At 38.5% G+C, this 24160-nt stretch overlaps 1 protein-coding gene across 3 annotated transcripts in view; it reads right to left on the minus strand.

Moving 5' to 3' along the window:
• The window catches only part of ZMYM2 (zinc finger MYM-type containing 2), a 75843-nt gene extending 52826 nt beyond the window's left edge, over positions 1-23017 (minus strand). The window contains exons 1-5 of one of the 3 annotated variants that reach the window (XM_082011864.1): positions 22288-23017; positions 21930-22023; positions 11360-11645; positions 8653-8818; positions 7299-7816 (exon numbers count right to left, since the gene is read on the minus strand). In XM_082011864.1, the coding sequence (XP_081867990.1) occupies positions 7577-7816; positions 8653-8818; positions 11360-11645; positions 21930-22023; positions 22288-22920 (1419 nt within the window). In that variant the 5' untranslated portion in view covers positions 22921-23017 and the 3' untranslated portion in view covers positions 7299-7576. Of the gene's footprint in view, positions 1-7298; positions 7817-8652; positions 8819-11359; positions 11646-21929 lie in introns of those variants that run through there. The other 2 variants (XM_082011862.1, XM_082011863.1) reach the window with 2 other exon arrangements.
• Between the last annotated feature and the right edge of the window lie 1143 nt (positions 23018-24160).

Genomic DNA, 24160 nt, shown 5'->3' on the forward strand with positions numbered 1-24160 from the left:
CATTTTTCTTTTTGAGTATTTTAACCATCCTTGAGGAAAAGTGGATGTTCAGAAAAGCAATTAAGAAAAATGTAAAGCTGTGCCACGATTGTTGGTATTTCATGGTCAAAAGAAAAAGCTTCACTGGTAGAGAGAAAAACAGAACAAAGAACACAAAATTTTTCATTACTGACCAAGTAAAAAAAAAACCCTAACCCCAAACCTTCCTGATGCTTTATTTAAATATCACTGCTTCATACTTTGTTTCAGCAGTATAAAATCACAGAATCATGTAGACTGGAGGGGACCTCCAGAGGTCAAGTGCAACCTCCTGCTCAAAAGCAGGTCTAGAGCTGGTTGTTCAGGGTCTTGTCCAGTCAAATCTGAGCATCTCCAAGGATAAGCATTCCAAAATCTCTCTGGAGGATTTCACTGCCCCCACAGGAAAGGAAACACAACACTTTTCTTTCTATCTAAATCAAGTTTTCAAGTTGTGCCTGTGGCCCCTCATCCTTCCAGCATGCATTTCTTAGAAGAAATTCTAAGAAGTTCCATACCCATTTAAAATCTTCATTCTGTCCACTAGGACAGTGTTGAACTCAAACTGGCAACTACAAAAGGTGCAAGATTAAAAAGATGAATGGCATATATTCCAGAAATCCAAATTCCTGGAAATAAGAGAAAATCCACTTGGAGGGTTTCTAAGAAATTTTTATTCTTGCCATTATCAACACTTATTTTAGAAGGAATCTTCATCTTCCTTTACATCTCACTGAAAGAATCATGAAAGCTGAAGTCTAGAGCTCTTCTTGCGTACATGCTAAGAAGAAAGATCAAGACGCAAAATAAACATCAGACCAATGTAATTTCAGGGTATTTTAGAAGTAAGCCTCACTTCTGTTTGCAACTGAAACTAATGAAAATATCTGTTCTTGAACTTTCTGGCTGCAAGAGTGTTTCAATAAAGCTATTGGGGCCTTACATCTAGGCATCTATGCTACAGACTTCTATTCTTGACTGAAAAAAGACATATGGTCTACTTCACATGCCTTCAGAATGTCAGAGAGCAGGATGAAGAACACGCCTGCAGTGTAAGACAGCATTCTTGCTACAACTTCTCCCATGCAAGGGCCAGTTGACCAAGAACACCAGAATACCAGCTGACTGCTGCAACACTATGTAGGAGCCCAAAGATTTGTTTCCAGTTGAAGGAAATGCTTTGCAGTTAAACTCATATAGTCCATGGTAAAGCAGATCAGTACATACTTCTCAATCCAGGCAACCTTCTTTCTGGTAGCTTTATGTAGTAACAGTTTCGGATCAGAAACAAGAGAAATACTGGGAAAGCTTGTAGAAACGAGTATTCTGAGAAACAAAGTCAATCACTCTTCAAATAGAGAGGTAAAGGAGAAAGAAGATAGAAATTTTAAGTAGAAAAGCAGAGATAGTCACTACAACAGAGATCCATTAGTATGGCAATCAAGAAAATAGCAGCTAAACAAATTCAGATTTATTTGAAAGGATGGCCCAGATGGATCCAGAAGTAACACACAGGTCTAAAAACAAACCATATGTCAGCAGAATCTGTAACAGCAAAGAAACTGTAGTATTTATTCAGTCTTCTGAAATGCCACACCCAAATCACTTCTTCCCAAAGAATAACTGTAAACTCTTCCCTGTTCCAATGAAAGAGATTAAGATTACTAACACCTCAAAAGCTTTTGCCCAAGACTTAACAGCAAAAGCTGAAGTAATTGCTTTTGTGGCCCTTGAACAACAAGTGATTTGTGTTTACGTTCCATCAGTTGAACTCTGCAAACAGCTGAATCAGTAACTTGTACAGTAACTTTTCTTTGGCATCTCCAAATGCCAGTGCTCCCTCTGTTTGCCACTTTTGTTCCCAGTGTCAACACCCTTGCCTTCATGCCTTCAAGAAAAGCAGAGCTAAAAATCCCTTCTTCCCCCATCTCAAAAAACAAGTTACTTTTACATTAACTGAACGTTTCAAACTGCTTCTGTTTTGCCTTTTCTCCCTCTTCCCCTCAATCCTATCCGATTATTCCAGGTACAGCAGTGCACGGATGTGGTTATACCCATCCTAAATCTGATACCTAGTCATATCACCTCCTTGCTTCCTCTTTCTAAGAATTTCTTGTGCTCCCACACAGAATGATTTTGACTGCCGTATGTAATTTTCTTCAGAACTACAAAGCTGTTTTAACATCTCTATGTACCTATCTCACTTTACCTTCTAAGTATTGACAAAATAACATCCTGAACACTTACTATGAAGGATATTCAGGTGCCTAAGGAAGCTGATTATATAGTTTTTATTGAAAAGCAGCAAATTCTACAGCTGAAGACAGACATTTGAAGCAGAACTGGCAAAATAAATGGTTCCAGAAACAGAAGTAAATAAAACGTAGGAAAAAAGGTAGAAGAACAGGACAGTTTCTAGAAAGACTTGATTTACAGAGATGCAAGAACCTGGAGACATAAATACCACAAGGCCTGAAAAAAAAAAAAAACCCAAACCCACACCACTAAGCGGGAAGAAAGGGTAATTGATTATTTCTTGGTTGATAAAGATTTCTGTCATTTAACCATAGTGGATGGGGTAAAAAGCAGCTAGCTATCTCCATTTGTAGAAGTGTACATAGTATCAGATGTCAGTATTATCACAGATTATTTAATACCAAACTAAGTACTACCTGAAGTGAGAGAGGTGGTTTACCATATGAGGAAAAGACTCCACTATGAAACCACAGTACAACTCTTTAAAAGTGACAAGAAACTTAAAAAAAAATTGAAAAGTCAGTATTTCTAGTATTTCAGTGTAATTCAACTCTCTCAATTACTGGCTTTGTCAACAGTACTTACTCTTGAAACAGACACTTGGAAACAAGAGTTTACAAAGCATTAACAACGTCAGGAAGCAGCAGATTTTGCATTTAATTGTACTATCAAAATAAAATAAAATAAAAAGGACGGGTCTGTCTTAATAGCAAAGCAGCACAGAAGAACAGACACTGCATGGGACAAGACAAAGCTGAAAACCCTAGATGCTTCCACTGAAGTACTACATGACAAGACATTCTAGCATAGCATTCAGTGAGATTTTTACCAGTAGGTAAACAATATACTTTGTAAGACTAAATACAAACTCTACATAAGCAATGAATCACACATTGCAGAACTGACATGCATATTAATGTATACAGTGAAGGCTCCTAAAACCCCTGCACACAGATAAAGCAGATGAAATCAGTTTTAAGAGAGCTTCACAAAAGCAGTTGTTTATCAAGGAGCAGAATTTGAAACAAGGAAGAACAACTGCCTAGGTTGGGTTTCCTCTATTGCTTCTAAGTGAACAGTTTAAAGGGATGGCATAGCCTGGCCAGTGCTGAAGCAAGTTCTGTACACAGTCTTCATCTAATCAAGGAAGTCAATCAAATGCACTTTTATTCAGTACTGAAGGAAAATTTTCACTAGATGAAAAGGCACTGCAAGCATCCTCTCCAACTAGGAAAATACTCATTTGGCTTTCATTCACCCAGTACTCACTTCATTCCAGAGCTATTAAGTAGCCTATGAAGAACTAGCTAGAGCTCCTTCCCCCCTTTTTTGACAGCACAGAAGACCACCACTTTTAAGAAGCACCCAAAGCAAGTGAACCCCAGGTCATATTCTAACAAGAAGAATTTTAGTTAAGGAAACAAAGCAAAAGAAGTAAAGGAACATTTTAAACTAGTAAAGCATTAAATGCTTTCATGGCAGAATCAAGAGCAACTGTGGACTCATCAGGCTTATAAGCAAAGCAGTTAAAAGACTGTATTTTTGAAAGTAGACACAGACTCAGTTTTAGTTGAAGAACGGAAAATTAAAAGGTATGGATGAAAATTAAAAGGTATGGTGAAGAGAATTCAGTTGTTCCTTAGATCAAGGTTGTCAAGTCTACGCAAATCCAGCACACCAGAACACAAAACAACCTTGCAACTGCCTTGAAGTCTGCTAATTTTGTAGTGGCAGAAAATACACAATAGCATCAGAAACACTGAAACATCTGTATGTGCTTTTAGTTAATGTGTCTTCATGGCAGGCATATTTGGGGTCTGTTTCAATTTGTTACAGAGATACTAATTTTTAAATTAATCACTACAGAAATTTTTAAAACTATTAAGTTTTCATTTTAATTATATGAAATGCCTACTCAAAGAAATAAATAGTTCAGCATTTGCAGAATTACATAGACAATCTAGCCACCTCCTTGTCAGAGATGATCTCATTCTCTTCTAGTGTTTTTTTTTTAATTTGTTTTGTTCAGAGTCGTTCTTTAAGTCCCTCTTGCTCCTCCACATGCAAAGAGTTTGAAGCTCAGTGCAACAAGTAAAGAATTTACAATCTAGTAGTTGTTGTCGTCTTCAGGTTTAAAAAAAATAAATACCCGCTTCCATTAAGGGTTTTGTTTTGACATTTTATCTAAATTGTTACAGTGCTTTCACTTTTGCAGGCAGGATTTTATCGTTATTTTCTCTTTTTCAAAAGAGTGTGACTTCATGAATGGGTGTTGTGGCATCAGGTAATTAACATGCTCTTGCATAGAACCACAGTGAGCATTAGTGAGGCTATGTCTATTTAATTTTTCTAAAATTCTTATACAAATTTTTTAATCTATTCATTTTTCATAGATTTTTAATATGAAAGAAACCTAAGCTCTGTAATTACTTCAGTTCTACATAAGAAGGAACAGCCATCACCTCTCAGAAAAGCAAAATACAGGATGCAATATTCAAGATTATTTGCATCTCAGTTTTAAAGCAGGTTCTGAAACTGGTACGTAGAAAGCTAAGTGCATCCACCACCACCTTGAAAGGTGACTTAGGCACTTCAGTAAAAAACTACTCCTCATCCGAGGAATAACACCGTTTCTTACTCCCACTAACAGTCTAGAGCAGATGAAAGAAACCCTTTGTAGCCGATGGATTATTTGCACTCTGAACATGGCCATTCCGAGAGCCATAGTAATTTTTATTACCCACTATTTTATTCTTTGCATTCCAGGAAGAAAAAATGTCCATGATAAGTTACTGAAAACTAATTGTTCAAATCAGTGTAATATTTATTCAAAAAAATAGGGATTAAGTATATAGAGAGGTACAAGTAATAAGAATCAGTTTTCATTTATTACTACTACAATGTATATGACATTTACAACAAACTACTTAATACAAAGCTCATACCAGTAAGACCTATGTATTTTACAACTGTTGGTAAGAAAACATTTGCTAAAACTGTTATGTGACACACAATAATCAGTTGTACAACATAATGCTGTAATCAAATGATACATCAACTTTTCCTATATTACTGATACCATTGGGTTTATTTCAGTGTGTAATAGCGACTCTTCCATATTCTCTCCTTCACCAGTCCTCCTTTAAAAGAAAGGTCTAATAAAAAATTTCTAATAAAACATTGTTACAACTGAACAAAGCAACCTACAATTTACCAGCTGTGGCCCAATGAGTTGCCAGTGACATTTTCCAAAGTCTAAATTCCTTTTTAAAACACGTAATTCCTTTAAAACATTCAGTTCAAAAAAAACTTAATGCAAATGAAGTTCAAACCTAAGTAAATCCTGCTAGACAACTAAATATTCTCAAATAATTGTGTCCTGAGCAACTTTAACACCTACAACATGCACTAAAAACCTCTTAATTTTATAGTTTGAGTTTCTCTTAATATAAAAAATACCCCAAAACCCCCACATTCCAGGAACATTTGAAACCTACCAGTTAAGAATTACACTTAATCACCACTCCAAACCAGATGCACATGAGCACTCGAATAAAGCTTCTCACAGCCTATTACAGTTCCCCAGTAGCAAATATTTCCACAAAAGAATTAAGAACTTGTTTAAATAAAGTCTGCTGTCAGACCTGAACGCACCAAAACAAAATGTCTCAATTTTAAAGGTTCTCTTAAGGATCCTCACAATAATGCACAATACCTGACACTACTTGTGAAGATTCCTGGTACTGCAAACTGCTCCTCCTCCCCAAATCAAACCAGAACATACACAACTTGCTACCCATAGCCTTCTCATTCTCAAATACATATCTAAACACAAAATACAACAATATCTGAACAGAGTACAGTCTATAATGAGTTAAGTATACATTTATCATTTGACCTCTCAAAATTCCACGTTCATTTCATAATTCCATGTGCAGTGCATGTTATACTGGTTGTGTGGGAATGTCTCAAGTTCAAAGTTAAGCTCATGCCTTTTTGTTTCTTCGAGAGACAGTATTCAACGTTTCTTCAAGTCTTTCCATGGCTTCTGGGCATGCCTATGTTTTTAGTATCTTGGAAACCTATCCTGTCCCTTTTGGTATAGCTGTGACAAAAGAATAACGCTTATGTTACGTTTTCAGTTACGCTGTTTACATATCCATGTTTCCAGATTTGCTGTTTGCACATTGCATATACACAAGAACAGCCATCCCCAAAAGCATCAAAACTGAATGTCCAAAGAGAAAATACAAACACACATGATGCAACATTAAAGAACTTAAAAACATTCAGCACTGCACTCCCTTTTCTCTTGGATCATTGGTTTCTTAAAAATGGAAAGAGATGAAGAAAGAACCCAAAGCAATGTGCAGCACTGGGGCCACTCACATATTCAAGTGTGAACTTCAAAAATCAGATAAAGAAATTTCTTGATAGTACAATACTGCTTTCATATTTTGTAACACTATCCCTATGAACTTAGAGCAGAATGTACCATGCAAAAAGAACAAAACCAAAGAAAAACCAAGGAAACCCCAAATTACATATCCTCCCCCAAAATATTTAGTATTTCAGAGCTATCCTATTATACCATAAATACTGTAATTAACATTTAAACCTTCCAGCCAGCATTAGCAACAGTTCAGAGCTAAGCCGGCTCTGTAACATGTAAAAGACATCAGCATCAGATTTCTTGATATGGAATTATTAAGTACAACAATTATTACTATCTTAATGGTCTTAAGAATAAATAAAAAGCAAACCGAGTAAGGAAAATGAAAGCACAAGATTTAACACATGCAAGGATGAAAGTTACAATAAATTTTGAAATCCTATGCTGTACAGTGACAGAGATTAGACATAATACAGGTGCACAGACAATGTGTAATCAATTAGACCATTCTCACAGCAATATCCAGCCTGTACGCTCTGCACATTTTTTAACATTTCGATTGCATACAAGTGAGCTTTTATATCTGAAAAAGAACATGACTTAAGGACCACTAAGCCTGTGAGTCAGGCTTGCTATTAATATACTCATGATACACCTAGTAGAAAAAAATAGAAATTATTAACAGAAAGTTTAATTTCAATGATATTTTAATTAATAACAAATAGGTATTGCTATTACAGCAACATCAAAAAAAACCCCAGTATTAGTATAAGGTCCATTCTAACTAGTTTGCCTTTGGGGGCATTGATTTCATTTTCAAAAGTCTTTGTTACTTAAGACTTCTAATGAGAAGTAAAACCATGTTATGAATAACAGGATAAATTAAGGAGTATTAGTGTTTAATTAACTTTAATTTATAGGTAAAGACGTAATTACCTGCTTGTATTCACCAACGCAGTTCTGACAGCAGAATCTTTTCTGCTGACCATCAATAGTAAGAATATTGTTTCCAGCTCCCTTACTGGGCAAATACTCCCCGCAATGCTCACAGCAATTCATTATTAAACCATTTGCCATCCTGTATCTATTGAAGCAATGGTCACTGCACAGCTTATGAGTCATATTTTTAAAGCTAACTTCATGACGAATCTAAAAAATAAAAATAAAAAAAGTATTTTATCACTACACAAGCACAAAGTTGCCTGAAAATACTAGACAAGCCAAAATTCTTACACTCAAGAACAACACCTAAAACCAGATTATACTAGCTCATTATTTAAGAAGAGATATGCTTGAAATGGCCATGAAATAAAGAAAGAGAAATTGGTGTTTCTGTGTCTCCAAGGTTTTAGAAAACACTCTTGGACCCATTTGCTCTTGTAACCTAGAAGCAAAGATCACAGGGGAGGATGTAATTGCATATTAGAGCAGAAGGTCAATTTATGTGATTTTATAAAATACTCAATTTGCAGGCTAACAACATGGCATATAAAGACTGGCCAGACACATATGCCTGTGTACAGCAGCAGCCTGAACTATGGTGGGCTCAGTAATGGCATAAAGAGTAAATTAATACATTCATGAGAATTTAAAGTTACATATATTCTTCCTATCTCCAAAAATATTTGCATAATCTTTCAAAACATGTAGTAAATTTTGACTTTTTTCAACAGCAATTCTTGGGGGGGGAACTGGGTTGTAATTACAAGATTCTACACCTAATAGAATCATTGACAGTAGCTACAACGTATCAGCAAAAGACACTTCAAGTTTCTGAACCAAAAATCAAGTATTAACCTCTTTGTATTCCTTCTTCCTTCAGTTGCTCCTCATGAATATTAAGCCTGCACACTTAATATCTTACTGGATATGAAAATACTGAATCAGATACTAAATTTCCTTATTTTCAGTTCTCTCATTTCAGAATGTAAGTTATGAATATTGTCATTATTGAGAAAGAGAAGAGAAAAAACAGCCAACCAGACCTCAGTTAGTTTACCACAGATAGTGCATCTTGATTTATTCAAAACTCCTTTCGAGGGATTCTGTTTATCTTCATAGAAGGATAAGCATGATGTACTGCAAAACTCCTGGAAAGACTCACTTGAATCAACTTGAGCAACAATGGTACCTTTCATTGTTGTTATATCTCTGAAAGACAAAAAAAAACCCTCTAGTGTGCTTGTGTATAAATACATATATACAAGAACACTTTACATCTTAAAAGATCCATTCCTCCTTTTAATGCTTACCTTTCAAACCAGTTTTGTGGGTATACAGTTGTTAGTCACATGTCAAACACTAAGTTTAATAATATTTTTACAACTACTATACCTACTGCAAGTACAATGTCCTGTGTAAAAACCGTTTTTGTTTTGACTGGGGTTATTTCTTTCCCATGACATTATTCTAGAAGTGACAATAATGCACCACTAGGTACCAGTTGTGTCAAACTCCATCTTACACAAAAAAATTAACACAGCAAATTTAAACCAGCCCTTTTGCAGCCTTACACAAAAGCTATAGTTTTAAGCTATACTTAAGTTTCACATGAAAAATTCAGATTCACAGTAAAAGGCAAGAATAAAACTCCACCATTTCCAGTATTACTCTCGGGATAAATGAAGAGAGAAGGTTGTTTTCTCAAGCTTACAAATACAACCAAACAGCTTAAAACTCTACCACAAACTTGCCTAGAGTTTTATCACTTAATTTTTTTTAAAAGTTAATTCCATCAGTAATTTAAAGTTCCAAAGCACCTGAACAGTTCATGCAGTTGCCCATGAAACTGCACCTACTTAATGCATTAAGCCAGACAAGCAACCACCAATAAAATTAATTTTAACTAGAACAAACCTTCTTCTAACCAAACTGATTTACACTGTTTTCCACTGAAGTTAATTCTAGACTTCCTTGATCTTCAACTGTATGCTGCATGCACTGCAAACTTAGCAAAGTTGCTAATGCTGTGCTTGTCAGTGCACCTTCGTAATCAGATCTCTCAAACTTCTAAGGTCATTTCTAAGGGAGTTTCACTCTTAATCCCAAACTATTACATGCCATAAATTAGAAGCAGTTAAGGAGAAGAAAGAAAAGCCTCCCCCTTTGCCCTCTAAGCAAAAAAACCCTATTATTGACATACAGGCAATACTGTTGGCAAAAAAAGGCTGGGTAAGATCTAGCTTCACAACAAAGCCATGCTACAGAGGAACACTTTCATGCATATACTGCCCTCTATTTAAATGTGACTAAGTCACTGCATACTACTGGAAAAGCAAAGACCAACATCACCTCAAAAACTGTCAAAGGTGACTTCACAGAGGTTATCTAGAAATCAAATATGCTAGACAAACTATTTTAAATAACCACAAAAGCTAGAAATAATGTATTTTCCACATTATTAGAAAATAAAACTTCTCATTTAGGGCAGTTTTTATGTAACCTCTTAAAATACACAGATTTGTAACTTTGGAGATACTTGAGAGCACAGACTTAGCCATGAGTTTTAAAAATTTCCCTCAGAAATAAAAAGATTAGACTAATCTTCACCTTCATATATAATGCAGCTAGTTGAATATGGCAGTCACCAGATTACTTTTTTAAAAGTGTATAAACTTCTACAAGCCAACAGAAAGAGTACAGAGTACTTTTAACTAGCTCTACAGAGGCAAGGGTTGAGAGAATTTGAGCTTTTATATTTTAACTTTTTTAAAATAGATGTAAGTCTGCTAGGTTTTCAGTAATTAATTTCATTAATCCACCACATTGCATACTGAAGTAAAACTTTTTCACTAGTTTAAACGTGCGATTGAGCAAAGACCATCCTCTCCAAAACACAGATTAACAAAGGCAGTCTTTACTGCAATCTTTCTTTAGTTCAGCAAGAACTCATCATTTAACCAGTGTCACTGCAGGTTGTACTGGATTGAGACTTTACTGAAAAAATATGAAAAAGTGCAAGTATCTCAGTAATCAGTACACTGAAAAGAAAGAGAGAGTACAGCTATTTTGTACACCTAACACTCCAATGGTATAATTATGGAATACTTCTCTCGGGCAGTTTTAAGTTTGGGAAATAACGAAAAATTACAAGTCAAACCTAACCAGTAGTTTAGAATAAGCCACTTCTAAGTATACTTGTCACTCCGTACATACTGCCCGCGTAAGCTATCTTCAACTTCAAAAGTTGCCACAGTTTCCCCATTTCCTATGGGGAAAGTCACCACTGGAAATGGTGGAAGAACTCCCAAAATTCCTCCAGCTTCCTGCAATCATCAGTTTCTCCTCCTTTTAAAGCCCCCTGGTTTTGTATCTTCATCTATGAAAATGAATGCTTTCTATACAATGGAAGGTCCACTTTTTTTTCATAATGAACTTTATATATCCTGTGACAAAATATATTCTTTATATTTAATAACTTGGACACCCTGTCTTTTTTTTTTTTAAATCAGTAATTTTTGGTGTATTGGCCTTCATCTGCCATACTCTGAATGCAAAAGCTGCTAGACTTTATTTTGTTATAGCAGGCACAGTGAATTCAACATTTCCAAACAACATTAAAGTGACATTATACAAAGTACTTGTATAGTCAGATTTTATATCATTAACAGAGCAATTCTTATACACACATAAGAATCTCAAGTATTAGTGGATTTAGCTGCTAATATGAAACAACGTAAAAAAATCCCTTACTTTCTGCACATAACACAAAGTTTCTTTGGAGTGGGTTTGTGTGAGAATGATGACAGGCAGGTAGTAGAACAGAAAAGGTGAGCTGATCCTTTCCGTTGATAGGCAGTTTGTCCCTTTTGTAAAGGCTTTTTGCAATTTGCACATGTGACTTTAACCTGTTTAGAAGGCTGCTGCTGGGCAGAAGGCTGGAAAATCTGTTTAGGAAGTGATGCGACAGGTGACAGAGAATCCACACCTGGTTGCTTCTGATTCCTAGGGAAGGAAGCTGACTGGGATATCCAAGAATCTTCAAGACAAAAAAAAACAAACACACGAGCAAACAAAAGTGAACCATCATGTACATATATACAGAGTAATATTCACAGATACATGATCATAAAATCATTTTGCTGTTGGAACTGCCAATTAACAGAAGAAAGATGGTATTTTAGAAAATCGGGTTTGAAGTAAAATGCTGTTTGATGGTACCACTCTCTACTGTTACAAAGCTTCAGAACATGAACGAATTTCAGGATGGCCCCATCCTACACCTAGTGACAAGTTTTGCAGACCTCAATTCACTTGCACAGGGTTGGCAAACTGGCAATTTTATCTTCAAACAAAACTCCAATTACCAATTGCAACTAAAAAAAAGAAGGGGGGTGGGGGGAAGAGACCAACAGAGAACAAGGAATTTCTAAACTAAGGTTTGAGATATAAACTCTGCAACTTTAGAAGAACGTGAAACCTTAGATTTTCATTAGTTATTCTGTTCTAAAGCTTTAAGAAGCATCGCGTGTCCAGTCTCAGTGAAACCCTAGAGCTGAGCTTCCCCGTACTAATCTCCTGGTCTAGCTTGCATCCAGAGAACTATGCTACAGTTAGAGTGAAGCACAGTGGCTCCACATCTGGGCTCTGCATCCATCATTGATTCCTCTAAGAGTTCCTGTTTTTCTCAATAACCTTTCCAGTGCAATGAATACCACTTAATGTGAAAACTGGCAAAGTCATGAGAGTTCCAAGTCTTCCTCGGTAGAAATCAATGAACCTAGAAAACAGTATTTCATTAAGTTCTGGCAGCACACAAACCCATGTCCCCGTGTTCCAGACTCCACTAGTCTTCCATTTGTACAATTGTACAATAGACTACTATGGAACGAAGTCATCTTTGCCCAATCTTTCGTAGCATAACATGCTACCGAGTAACTTGCATACAAGAACTTAAGTAAAACTTTTTCTCTATTCATCTATAAAGATCACATTTTCTGTTAAATTACATGCTCAGTACCTTGGTTTGGAGCAGAATATACAGTTCTGGGGAGAAAAAATCCCCCAATAAAATGTAATTTCTAGGCTTTTCTCTGGAATTTAAGCTTTCATTTTCAATAATTGTCACAAGAATTTAGAAACGTTGAGCTTCTGAAGAATGACAAGAAAGATACATGACTTATGCATGAATTGAAACCTAAACAGAAACTTCTTTCCATTAGGAAAAAAAATTAAACTAACACACATTTTCAATAGTATGTGTCAGCTATCACAAATACTGTCACAGCACTTGGACCTTACCTTTCAAGCTTTTTATTCCCAGCATCTAGAAGAGTACTTCAATGTTACTTACTGAATAGTAAACACCTGCATAAATATTACCATATTCAGTAGTAGTTGTGCTACTACTTTTAAAAAAAGAGTAAGCATAGCATTTACTGTAACTAAATAAAAATCACAGAATCACACAGCATCATTACGGTTGGAAAAGACCTTCAAGATCAAGTCCGACTGTTAACCCAACACCACCCATGCCCACTAAACCATGTCCCAAAGAGCCACGTCCACATGTTTTTTTAACAGTTCCAGAGATGGCGACTCCACCACCTCCCTGGGCAGCCTGTTCCAATGTTTGACAACTCCGTAAAGAAATTTTTCCTAATATCTAATCTAAACCTCCCCTGGTGCAACTTGAGGCCGTTTCTGCTTGTCCTATCACTAGTTACTTGGAGAAGAGACCAACATTCACATCACCACAACCCCCTTTCAGATAGTTGTAGAGAGGGATCAGGACTCCCCTCAGCTGCCTCTTCTCCAGAATGAAGAACCCCAGTTCCCTCAGCCACTCCTCAGAAGACTTGTGCTCCAGACCCCTCACCAGCTTCGTTGCCCTTCTTTGGACACGCTCAAGCACTTCAATGTCCTTCTTGTAGGGAGGGGCCCAAAACTGAACACAGTATTCAAGGTGCGGCCTCACCAGTGCCAAGTACAGGGGCACAATCACTTCCCTACTCCTGCCGGCCACACTATTTCTGATACAGGCCAGGACGCTGTTGGCCTTCTTGGCCACCTGGGCACGCTGCCAGCTCATATTCAGCCAGCTGTCAACCAGCACCCCCAGGGCCTTTTCCGCCAGGCAGCTCTCCAGCCACTCCTCCCCAAGCCTGTAGCATTGCATGGGGTTGTTGAGGCCGAAGTGCAGGACCCTGCACTTGGCCTTATTAAACCTCATACAGTTGACCTCAGCCCATTGATCCAGCCTGTCCAGATCCCTCTGCAGAACCCTCCTACCCTCCAGCAGATCAACACTCCCACCCAACTTGGTGTCGTCTGCAAACTTACTGAGGGAGCACTCGATCCCCTCATCCAGATCATCAATAAAGATATTGAATAAGACCAGCCCCAGAACCGAGACCCGGGGAACACCGCTTGTGACCAGCCACCAGCTGGATTTAACGCCATTCACCACGACTCTCTGAGCTCGGCCATCCAGCCAGTTCCTCACCCAGCAAAGAGTAAACCTGCCCAAGCCACAAGCCGCCAGTTTCTCCAGGAGAATGCTGTGGGAGATGCAGTCAAAGGCTTTAGTAAAGTCCAGGGAGACAACATCCACAGCCTTTCCCTCATCCACTAGGAGGGTCACCCAGTCATAGAAGGAGATGAGGTTGGTCAAGCAGGATCTGCCTTTCATGAACACGTGCTGTCTGGGCCTGATCCCTTGTTTGTCCTGCACATGCCCTGTGAGCACCCTCAAGATGAGCCACTCCATTATCTTCCCCGGCACGGAGGTCAGGCTGACAGGCCTGTAGTTACCAGGATCCTCCTTCCGGCCTTTCTTGTAGATGGGCATCACATTGGCAAGCCTCCAGTCATCTGGGACCTCCCCTGTTAACCAGGACTGCTGATAAATGATGGAGAGTGGCTTGGCAAGCTCCTCCGCCAGCTCTCTCAGTACTCTCGGGTGGATCCCATGAGGTGCCATAGACTTGTGGGTATCCAGGTGCCTTAACAGGTCCTTAACTGTTTCCTGCTGGATTATGAGGAGTTTATTGTGCTCTCCATCCCTGTCTTCCAGCTCAGGGGGCTGAATACCCTGCGGATACCTGGTCTCGCTGTTAAAGACTGAGGCAAAGAAGGCATTAAGTACCTCAGCCTTATCCTCATCCTTGGTGACAACGTTCCCCCCATATCCAGTAAGGGATGGAGATTCTCCTTGCCTCTCTTTTTGTTGTCAATATATTCGGAAAAGCATTTTTGTCATCCTTTACCACCATGGCCAGACTGAGCTCTAGCTGGGCTTTTGCCTTTCTAATTTTGTCTCTGCTTGACCTAATGAGATCCTTGTACACTTCATGAGTTGCCTGCCCCTTCTTCCAAAGGTGATAAACTCTCCTCTTTTCCCTGAGTCCCAGCAAAATCTCCCTGTTCAGCTAGGCCTGTCATCTTCCCCTCTAGCTCATCTTAGGGCACATGGGGATCACCTGCTCCTGCGCTTTTAAGATTTCCTTCTTGACTAAGCCTTGAGTGTCTTACTGCAGTAACTCCGTGTATTCCTGCAGTGTTATTACAACTAGTATTAACAACCAAATTTAAGAAAGATGATTTTAAAGTCTGTAACTTCAGATAACAAAAAACTTAACCCATAGTCTTCAGCAACTGCCCATACCTTATTCTTAAGGGACATTATCTCAGTCCATAATCATTCATTAAACAGAAGGCACCCTTTCTTCATACTTTTTTCTGAAGTCCTCCCTTTCCCCATGAGGGTTTTATTAACAACATATTCTGCTGCATAGTTTTAAAGTTAATTTTAGGAACAAACAATGTAAATTCCTTAGCAAGCAGAAGATGATTTTCTGGTGTGATTTTATAGGTGTTACAGATGTTCTATTTCTCAGACATGCAAGACAAGTTGGAAATTTACCCACTGCAATGCTTGAGGGTAAATAGAAAAGCTGGAACAAAGAGGTGAAGCGAAGAAGGAAAGAAAGCAGAACAAAACACATTCCTCTCTAAATCATTACAGTTTACCTTTGAAGGCATGAGTATCCATACTGAACAAACTAAGATATGTTACCACAGTGCTTAAAGTTAAAATTCTCTTGAGTCCCCTCTTCAAACTTTTCTATACTATTATGTCTACTACCTGATATATTTATATCCTGGCAGCACCTTAACACCTCAAAATATTTTGAGATTCTCCTCTTTCCTCATAGGTTTCAAGAGGGAGCACATTGTATCTCTTATTAGCAATATGTATCACATACAGTGAAGCTACATGTGTTTGTGATTCCAGCAGCGCTCAACTACCACTCACAAAAACTTGAGTTTGCTAGGCTCATTTGGGTTTGAAACTTTTAACCTTATTGAGGTACTAGGAAGTCATGGCATTTCAATATTTCCTTAGTATCTTAAGGCTTTAGGCAGCCTCCCTTAATTGACATTTTGTTGCATTTCTCCTTCCACAAATATACCATAAGAACATCCAAAGATCTTCTTGCCTTTCTTTTTTTTGGTTTCACTTCTTCCACAACACAGCTTCATAGACATTAATTTTTATGTTGTGCCTTTTCTTCACATCTCACTTTTTAACTCTCTAACTTAACTTCACATCTCACTAACATGTTACCTCCTGCACTTTATATTCTCTACAAAGGATCTGTAAAATCTGTTTTTCATGTCCTTGAACTAAGAAGGTATATCACACTTCCTTAGTTGACTCCTGATGAATCTCCATGCCTCATTGCCCTTCTATCCTCATCCTTCAGGTTCCTATATGCAATTCTTTAATGGCCACGTTTATGAGACTGTACAGTTTAATCTTTAATTTCTTCTTAGTATAATGGCTCTTCAGGGTGTTCCCATTCTTTCTCACTCATTCCTGCTCTAAACTGGTATAGAATTACTCCTTACCCTTACTTGCACCAATACATTTCTTTCTGGAGCCATCTTGCAAAAAATGGCTCAATGAAATGATGTCTTTTAAAAAAAGCTGAAAAAGCTGGGGCAGAGGTGGGGAGGAAGGCAGTAATAAAGTTTTAGAGGTATGCAGCTCTTGAAACATTCAGCTATATCTGCATTAATGCCTTGGTTCAGACCGGGGCAATTCTGAACTGCATCCTCAATTTACTAGGTTTTGGAGCCGTTTTGATGCACAACATCTAGATTCCATTCAGAGAAACAAAACCTAAGTTCCAGTCCAAAAGCAGTTGAAATTCAGCTACAAAGTGTTCTGTTTAACTACCTGGACTTCTCAAAGAGCTCTAATATGGTCCCCCACAACATTCTTGCTGCTAAAATGGCAACTTACGGATTTGATAGATAAGGAATTGGCTGGATATTGGATGCATCCAAAGAATTAGAGTTAACAGCTCAATGTCCATGTGGAAACTGATAACGAGCTACATCCCTCAAGGGTCTGTACTGGGACTGATACTTTTTAACATCTTCATCAGTGACACAGCAAGTGGGATCCAGGGCACCCTCAGCAGCTTTGCAGATGACACCAAGCTGAGTGGTGCAGTTGGTAAGTTAGAGCGAAGGGATGCCATCCAGGGGACCTTGACAAGCTCGAGGAATGGGTCCACATGAACCTCATGAAGATCAACAAGGCCAAACACAATTGCTCCTGGGTCAGAGCAATCCCCAGTATCAATAGAAACTGGGGAATGAATGGATGGAGAGCAGCCCTGACAAGAAGGACTTGGGAATACTGGTCAATGAAAAGCTGGACATGAGCTAGCAATGTGCACTTGCAGCCCAGAAAGCCAATCATATCCCAGGCTGCATTACAAGAAGTGTAGTCAGCACGTCAAGTGATGCTATTCTCTCCCTCTACTCTGCTCTGGTGAGATCCCACCTGGAGTACTGTGTCCAGCTCTGGGGTTGCCAGTACAGGACAGACATGGGCCTGCTCAAGCAGGTCCAGAGGAGGGACACGAAAGAATGACAGAAGTCTGGAACACCTCTCCTGTGAAGAAAGGCAAAGAAAGTTGGGGTTGTTCAACCTGGAGAAGAGAAGGCTCCAAAGAGATAGATAAAAGGGGTTTATAAGAAAGACGGAGAGATACTTTTTATAAAGACCTGTAGTGACAGGGCAAGAAGCACCAGTTTTAAATTGAAAGAAGGTAGATTTAGATTGGACATGAGGAATAAATGTCTTGCGATGAAGGCGAGAAGACACTGGAACAGGCTGCCCAGAAAAGTTGTGGGTGCCACATCAACAGAGTTATTCCAGGTTCAGTCTGGACTAGGCTTTGAGCAACCTCACCTAGTGAAAGACGTCCCTGTCCATGGTGATCTGTAAAGGTCCTTTCCAACCCAAATCATTCTATCAAATGCACTCCAATGCTTATTGAGGACATTAGGTTCTGAATTAACACGCTAGACATAAGTTTCTCTGTTATGTATCTACTGCTTCCCATACAGTGGAGGCACTTAGCTGAGGGGATCACTTAACACTGATCTAGAAGAAATCTTCCAAATTACCTAGAGATCATGGAATGATTTATGTTGGAAAAAACCTTTAAGATCACCATGTCCAACCGTTAACCTAACACTGCCAAGTCCACCACTAAACCATGTCCCTAAGCACCACACCTACATGTCTTTCAAGTAACTCCAGGGATGCTGACTCAACCAGTTCCTGTGGCAGCCTGTTACAGTGCTTGACAACCCTTCTGGTGAGGAATTCTTTCCTAATACCCGATCTAAACCTCGCATGGCACAACCTGAGGCCATTTCCTCTCGTCCCATCACTTGTTAATGGGGAGAAGAGACCGACACCCACCTCGCGACAATCTCCTTCCAAGCAGCTGCAGAGCACGATAAGGTCTCCCCTGAACCTCCTTTTCTCCAGGCTAAAGAACCCCAGTTCCCTCAGTCGCCCCTCCTAACACTTGTTCTCCAGACCCCTCACCAGCTTCGTTGCCCTTCTTTGGACATGGTCCAGGACCTCAGTGTCCTTGTAGTGAGGAGCCCAAAACTGAACATGGCCTCACCAGTGCCAAGTAAAAAGGGACAATAATTTCCTGGGTCCTGCTGGTGCAGGTATCCACCTGTAGCCTGTGAAGGACCCCACACTCAAGCACATGGATGCCCAAAGGAGGCTGTCACCCTGAGGGAAGCCTGTGCTGGAGCAGGCTGCTGACAGGACCTCTGGCCCCATGGAGAAAGGAATCACGTGGGAGTAGGTTTGCTGGCAGGACTTGTGACCCCGTGGAAGGGACCTGTGAAGAACTGCAGCCCACAGGAAGGACTCATGTTGGAGAAGTTTGTGGAGGACTGCCTCCCATGAGAGGGGCCTCACGCTCGAGCAGGGGAAGAGTGTGAGGAGTCCTCCCTCTGAGGAGGAAGGGGTGGCAGAGACAACGTGTGATGATCTGACTGCAGTCCCCATTCCCTGTCCCCCTGTGCCGCCCAGAGGGGAGAAGGTAGAGAAATCAGGAGTGACGCTGAACCCAGGAAGAAGGGAGGGGTGGGGGCAAGGTGTTTTAAGATTTAGTTTTAGTTCTCATTATCCTACTCCGATTTGCTGGGTAATAAATTAAGACTAATTTCCCCATCTTGAGTCTGTTTTGCCCGTGACAGTAATTGGTGAGTGATCTCTCCCTGTCCTTATCTCGACCCACGAGCCTTTCATTATATTTTCTCTCCCCTGTCCAGCTGAGGAGGGGAGTGATAGAACAGCTTTGGTGGGCACCTGGTGTCCAGCCAGGGTCAACCCACCACAGCTGACCACACTATTTCTGACACAAATACATACAATATATCTGCCAGAGCCTCACTATCAACAATTCTGATTTACTATTTTTCTAATAACATGTACATATCACATGTCCCAATTCCTTTGTCACTAAAGAAGGGGGGGGCTGGGGAAGGCAGTATCAGGAAACAATATATGTTTGCATCTTCAAGGCTTCAAATCCTCCATGTAGGAAGCAAACACAGGTCTGATCTAAAGACATTCTATCTTCCATCTTAAACAATAGACTAGTTCTGAGATTTGCAAAACTGCTCTGTAAATTGATGTAAAGTTTTGACATTCAACAAACGCTAACTAGCAAATCCCTCAAGAAAGTTGTGGTATCTGGAAACAAAGTTTGCTGTCCAACTTCTTACCTCTTATTTCTGAACTATAAGCAGTGTTTTCAATCCATGATCTTCAAATTATATAAATCAATGCATTTTTATCATCAGTAGGCTTGAATTAACTAAGCAGGAGTCTCCACCTCCATAGGAAATATTTTAGAAATGTGGAAATTGGAACAGATGGAACACCACCAATCCAGAAAAGATTGATCTATCCTTAGCAATCTTAGACTGGAATGGTGTATAATATATTAAACATATTTATTATCAAATGCTTCCTGTCATATTATCAAAGTTTCTTAACAGGCAGGGTTAACTTCTACTGACAAAGATCTTCTAGAAGAAGAGGCAGCTTCCAGGGAAAAAGAACAAAATTGAAACTTGTATCATGAAAACTTTTCCTTTACATCTTTTTAAGTACAAAAACCTGTAAATGATCCACACCTACTGTATTTCAGGCTTTTTCTTGTATAAAAGATTCTTCCCCTATAGCGGTCTTTCCTCCTCTTGTTTCTTCTCCTCATGTTCTTTGTCATTTTTCTAAGTCATCTCTGGTTTGGTATTTATCTCCTTCCATTTCACCTGTTGCAGCCCTTCTGGCTTCCTTTTGAATGTACTGTTCTTGATTTTTCACATACAAAGACCACAGCCATAAAATATCCTAGATACGTACACCTTGAAATACATCTCTCATATCCACTTGTAAACTTATTTTTCCCTCCCTTCTGAGTGAGTCATCTTCATCAGGTCCCTAAAAGGACTCCCAGCCACTACACCAGTCTCTCTGAACTCCATCTATTTCAATACTGCTATGGTCCCAGCCCATCGGACTTCATACCAACAAAATTCTGGTGTCTCTGTTAAATTACACAAAAAAAATAAGAGTTCAGTAGTTTAAGGCAAAGCACATGCTGATTTTCTTAAGATGAGCTTTCCCCAAGAAACACAAAAGCACTACTTTAAGGTAACAAATGCTTATTTTGCCTAATCTAAGACTACCTGACCATCTGTGATAACACAATAACCATACCCCATCTCCAAGGGATCAGTGAGCAATAGTGAGAATGATGGTTTTAAAAGATTAGGAACTGAATTTTGAAATTATTCAGTGAGACATCCACACTATAAGAACTTCCCACCTTTCAACTTCAGAAGTCAAATTTTGAAATCAGTTTCAAGATTAACACAAAAAACCCCACAAACTAATATCTGACTTAAAGCTTAGCTTCATACTGCTATTTCCGTAATACAGTATGAAGGGTATTAATACTTTTGCAAAAGTACATTTGGTAATGTATGACCAAATTGAAGAACTGTGCTATTTAAATATTTGTTGAAAAACAGATTTAAAAAATTTGCCTTTTTCTCCCACTTCTACCTTAACAGGGCAGCAGAGCATCAATATATGCTGGAACTTGGAAGGTTTTAAATTGATTATGTGAAAGCTTAAATTCTGTAGAATAGCAATTCCAGAAGACCATTCATGCTGCTCCATTTGACTTTTAGCAATACTTGTTTACTTGCTAAATCAGGAGACAATATACTGCTATTTACACAGAGTTACAGAACAAAGCCAGGCAAACTAATTAATACTATATGAAAAAAATACGTATTCACAGACAACCAAATAACAATTATAAAGTGTGTATAACTTACTGCAAGAATATGCAACTTGACAACTAACTTGCACCCGATTGTTAAGCATTGTAAATACTGAGAATTGCTCAGTATGCAGTGAATTACGACAGCTCGTTACTTACAACTTAAGATCAGATTTTAAAATTCAGGTTTTTTTCCTTGTCAAATTATACTCAGATAGCAAAACAACAGATGAGTAAAATAATACTTAAATAACTTTAATGCATTATACTAGTCATACAACTGCACAAAAAGGTACAAAAGCTATACAGATACACTAACCTTATGTCAATTAAAGGTGTACACCAGAGTCATACAGAAAGTTTTGCCTGAGATACAAATATTTGTGTCTCAGAACATCTGAAGGTATCACTAACCACTGAACTGGGATAGTTTACCTACCTAAAACATGATGTCATTGAGCATATTTTATTCCAGAGTCACAGATAAGATTGTGGCAGGGATAAAGGGAACCGGTATCTTCCACATGAATTAAACTAAAAAAACTAAGCAGTGCCACTGCCAAAAATATTTTAGTCAAACATTCAATTATTTATTCTCAGCTTTTAAAGAAATGTTCCAAACTGCAACTTACCAGGATTATGATGAGTCACAGATTCTCCATTTTGAAATACATCTCCAGCCACATTCATTCTACCAGGATTGAAAGGTCCTACACCAGTCTTGGTCTGTGAAGTCAAAGATGGGGTGTATGTTTGCATATTAACACCAAAATTACTTGACTGCAGTCCGTTAGATACATCTCCCAAGTTGGCATTCTGCAGTGATGTTACATGTGTAATCATTAAGTTCATGTCACGCCCTTCAGCATTTTCTAAATGACCATCACTCACAGAGCTCATAGCACCTGTTTCTAATGTAGTTACATTAGCAATCTGAATTTCAGAGTCTGGTTCTGTGGTTATACCACTATTACCTATTCCTGAATTTACCTTACTTCTTGAAAAACTGGAAGCTGAGAATTCCGTATCGTTGGTTCTATTTTTACACTCTGGAAGCCTTCGTTCATTAAAACCGGAAGCATTCTTCTCTTGTTCTTGATTTGTTTCAATGTCTTCTTCATCATCAATAATAATAGTTTCACTTATACTCCCCTTTTGAGAATTGAAGTCTTTTGGAGGAGGAAGCATTTTGCAGTCATTTCCCTGAAGTTCTTCATTTTTTGATGATGTAAATGTAGTGTTCCTTTGATCTGCTATCAGGGATGTAGAATTTTGTGGAGGTTGTATAGGTTCAATAAAAACTACATCATCGTCATCTTCTATAGCTGAATTTTGGAATTTATTAGGTCTAGAAACTAAAGAGCTTGGTGGACCTCCAAATGTATTTCCTACATTTGCAAGGCCTGTTGCCATGGTGGTATTCCCTAGTAGACCAGGACTATGTTCAGACAGTTCTAATCCTCCCAGAGGACTCGAGTCCATTCCAGATCTGCTGTTTAAAGAAAAACATAAAGCAAGAAAAAAAACGCCCAACTTCAGAGTAAGATATAACTTTCCAATAACAGTTCTTAAAAATAAGTACAGAATTAAAGGTTCCAGCTTCTGTTTTCTTCCTGATATCATATAAAGAAAACAGTTTCTCGATGCTCTTCTTTGAATGTCTTCACATTAATTTACTTTCTAATCCTATACTACCAAAAAAATACTGCCAGTACCAACATTTCCCACACAACCGCTACACATCATTATGTTTAGCAATACATACATGCATACACAGGAAATAGAACTTTTGATGGTATTTATTACATGATCCTGATTTCTTAGTCCCTTTGCCACCCACATATGCACACAATTATCCTGTAACACTGCTTTTGCTAGACTGCAAAGCAAGATCTAAAGTTAAGACATGCAGAAAGAAAATCTGAATTCCTATTAAATTTCATTCCTGCTAGAAATGTTGCAGTTTCAGTATCAATAAATTTATACAATAAAAGACTGAAGCGCATATCCAAGTGCCTAGCAGGAAAAAAAAAGAAAAAAGCAGCATCATTTTTCGTATTAACAACTTTGAAATTTGACTGATTTTCCCCCAACACCACACTGCCAAAGCTCCTTAGGTGGCCCCAATATAACTGGAACACAGAAGTAAGCAAAGGAGATATGGGACTGCTGCACATGATGAGAATAGATACATTATTGAGCAGTGGAAGGTGCACTACCAGAGGCAGCTCATTTGAAGTCTTGGCTTACTACCGCATGTTCCACTGGTGCTTTCAACAACTCTCTCTTTTCTTTGTAACAGCAAGCAATGTTTCTTAAGGCTCCTTCCCAACAGCTAGCTACTTTGCTTGGTGGTTTCTATTTGCTTTTAATAATTGCTCAGTTTGGGGAATCTGTTGTTTATAATTGTCAATACTACCATGAATTAGAAAAAATTTAAAGGGGCAACATGGGTATACAATTTCTGTACCTGTAATTCCAAACTGGTATATAATCAGTGCTAAAGAACTTAAGATCTCTCTAAAAAAAATCTGTACTAAAAATCAGTAAGTTAAATTGATCTTGATATACACAACCAGAAAAATAAAGACGCAATTACATGATCATTTGGGTATATCTTGGAGTACACACTAATGTGTGACATCACTGAGCTTTTGTGAAAGGCTAGAAGTAGCATTCTGTGCTTTTTTTATAAATCCTTTATAAAGGAAGATAAATAGAGAAAGTAGAAATATCCTGCTGATCAATACTTACCCATCCAGAAATCCACTGCAATCTGTTTACCTTAATAAGTTGCTCCAAGAGCTTTTATTTTCTTTCCGGTGGGGAACCTGCTCTTCTTGTATCAACTTTCTGCCCTCCA

Source organism: Phaethon aethereus, assembly GCF_964289735.1.
Source record: "Phaethon aethereus genome assembly, chromosome: 1".
NCBI lineage: Eukaryota > Metazoa > Chordata > Aves > Phaethontiformes > Phaethontidae > Phaethon > Phaethon aethereus.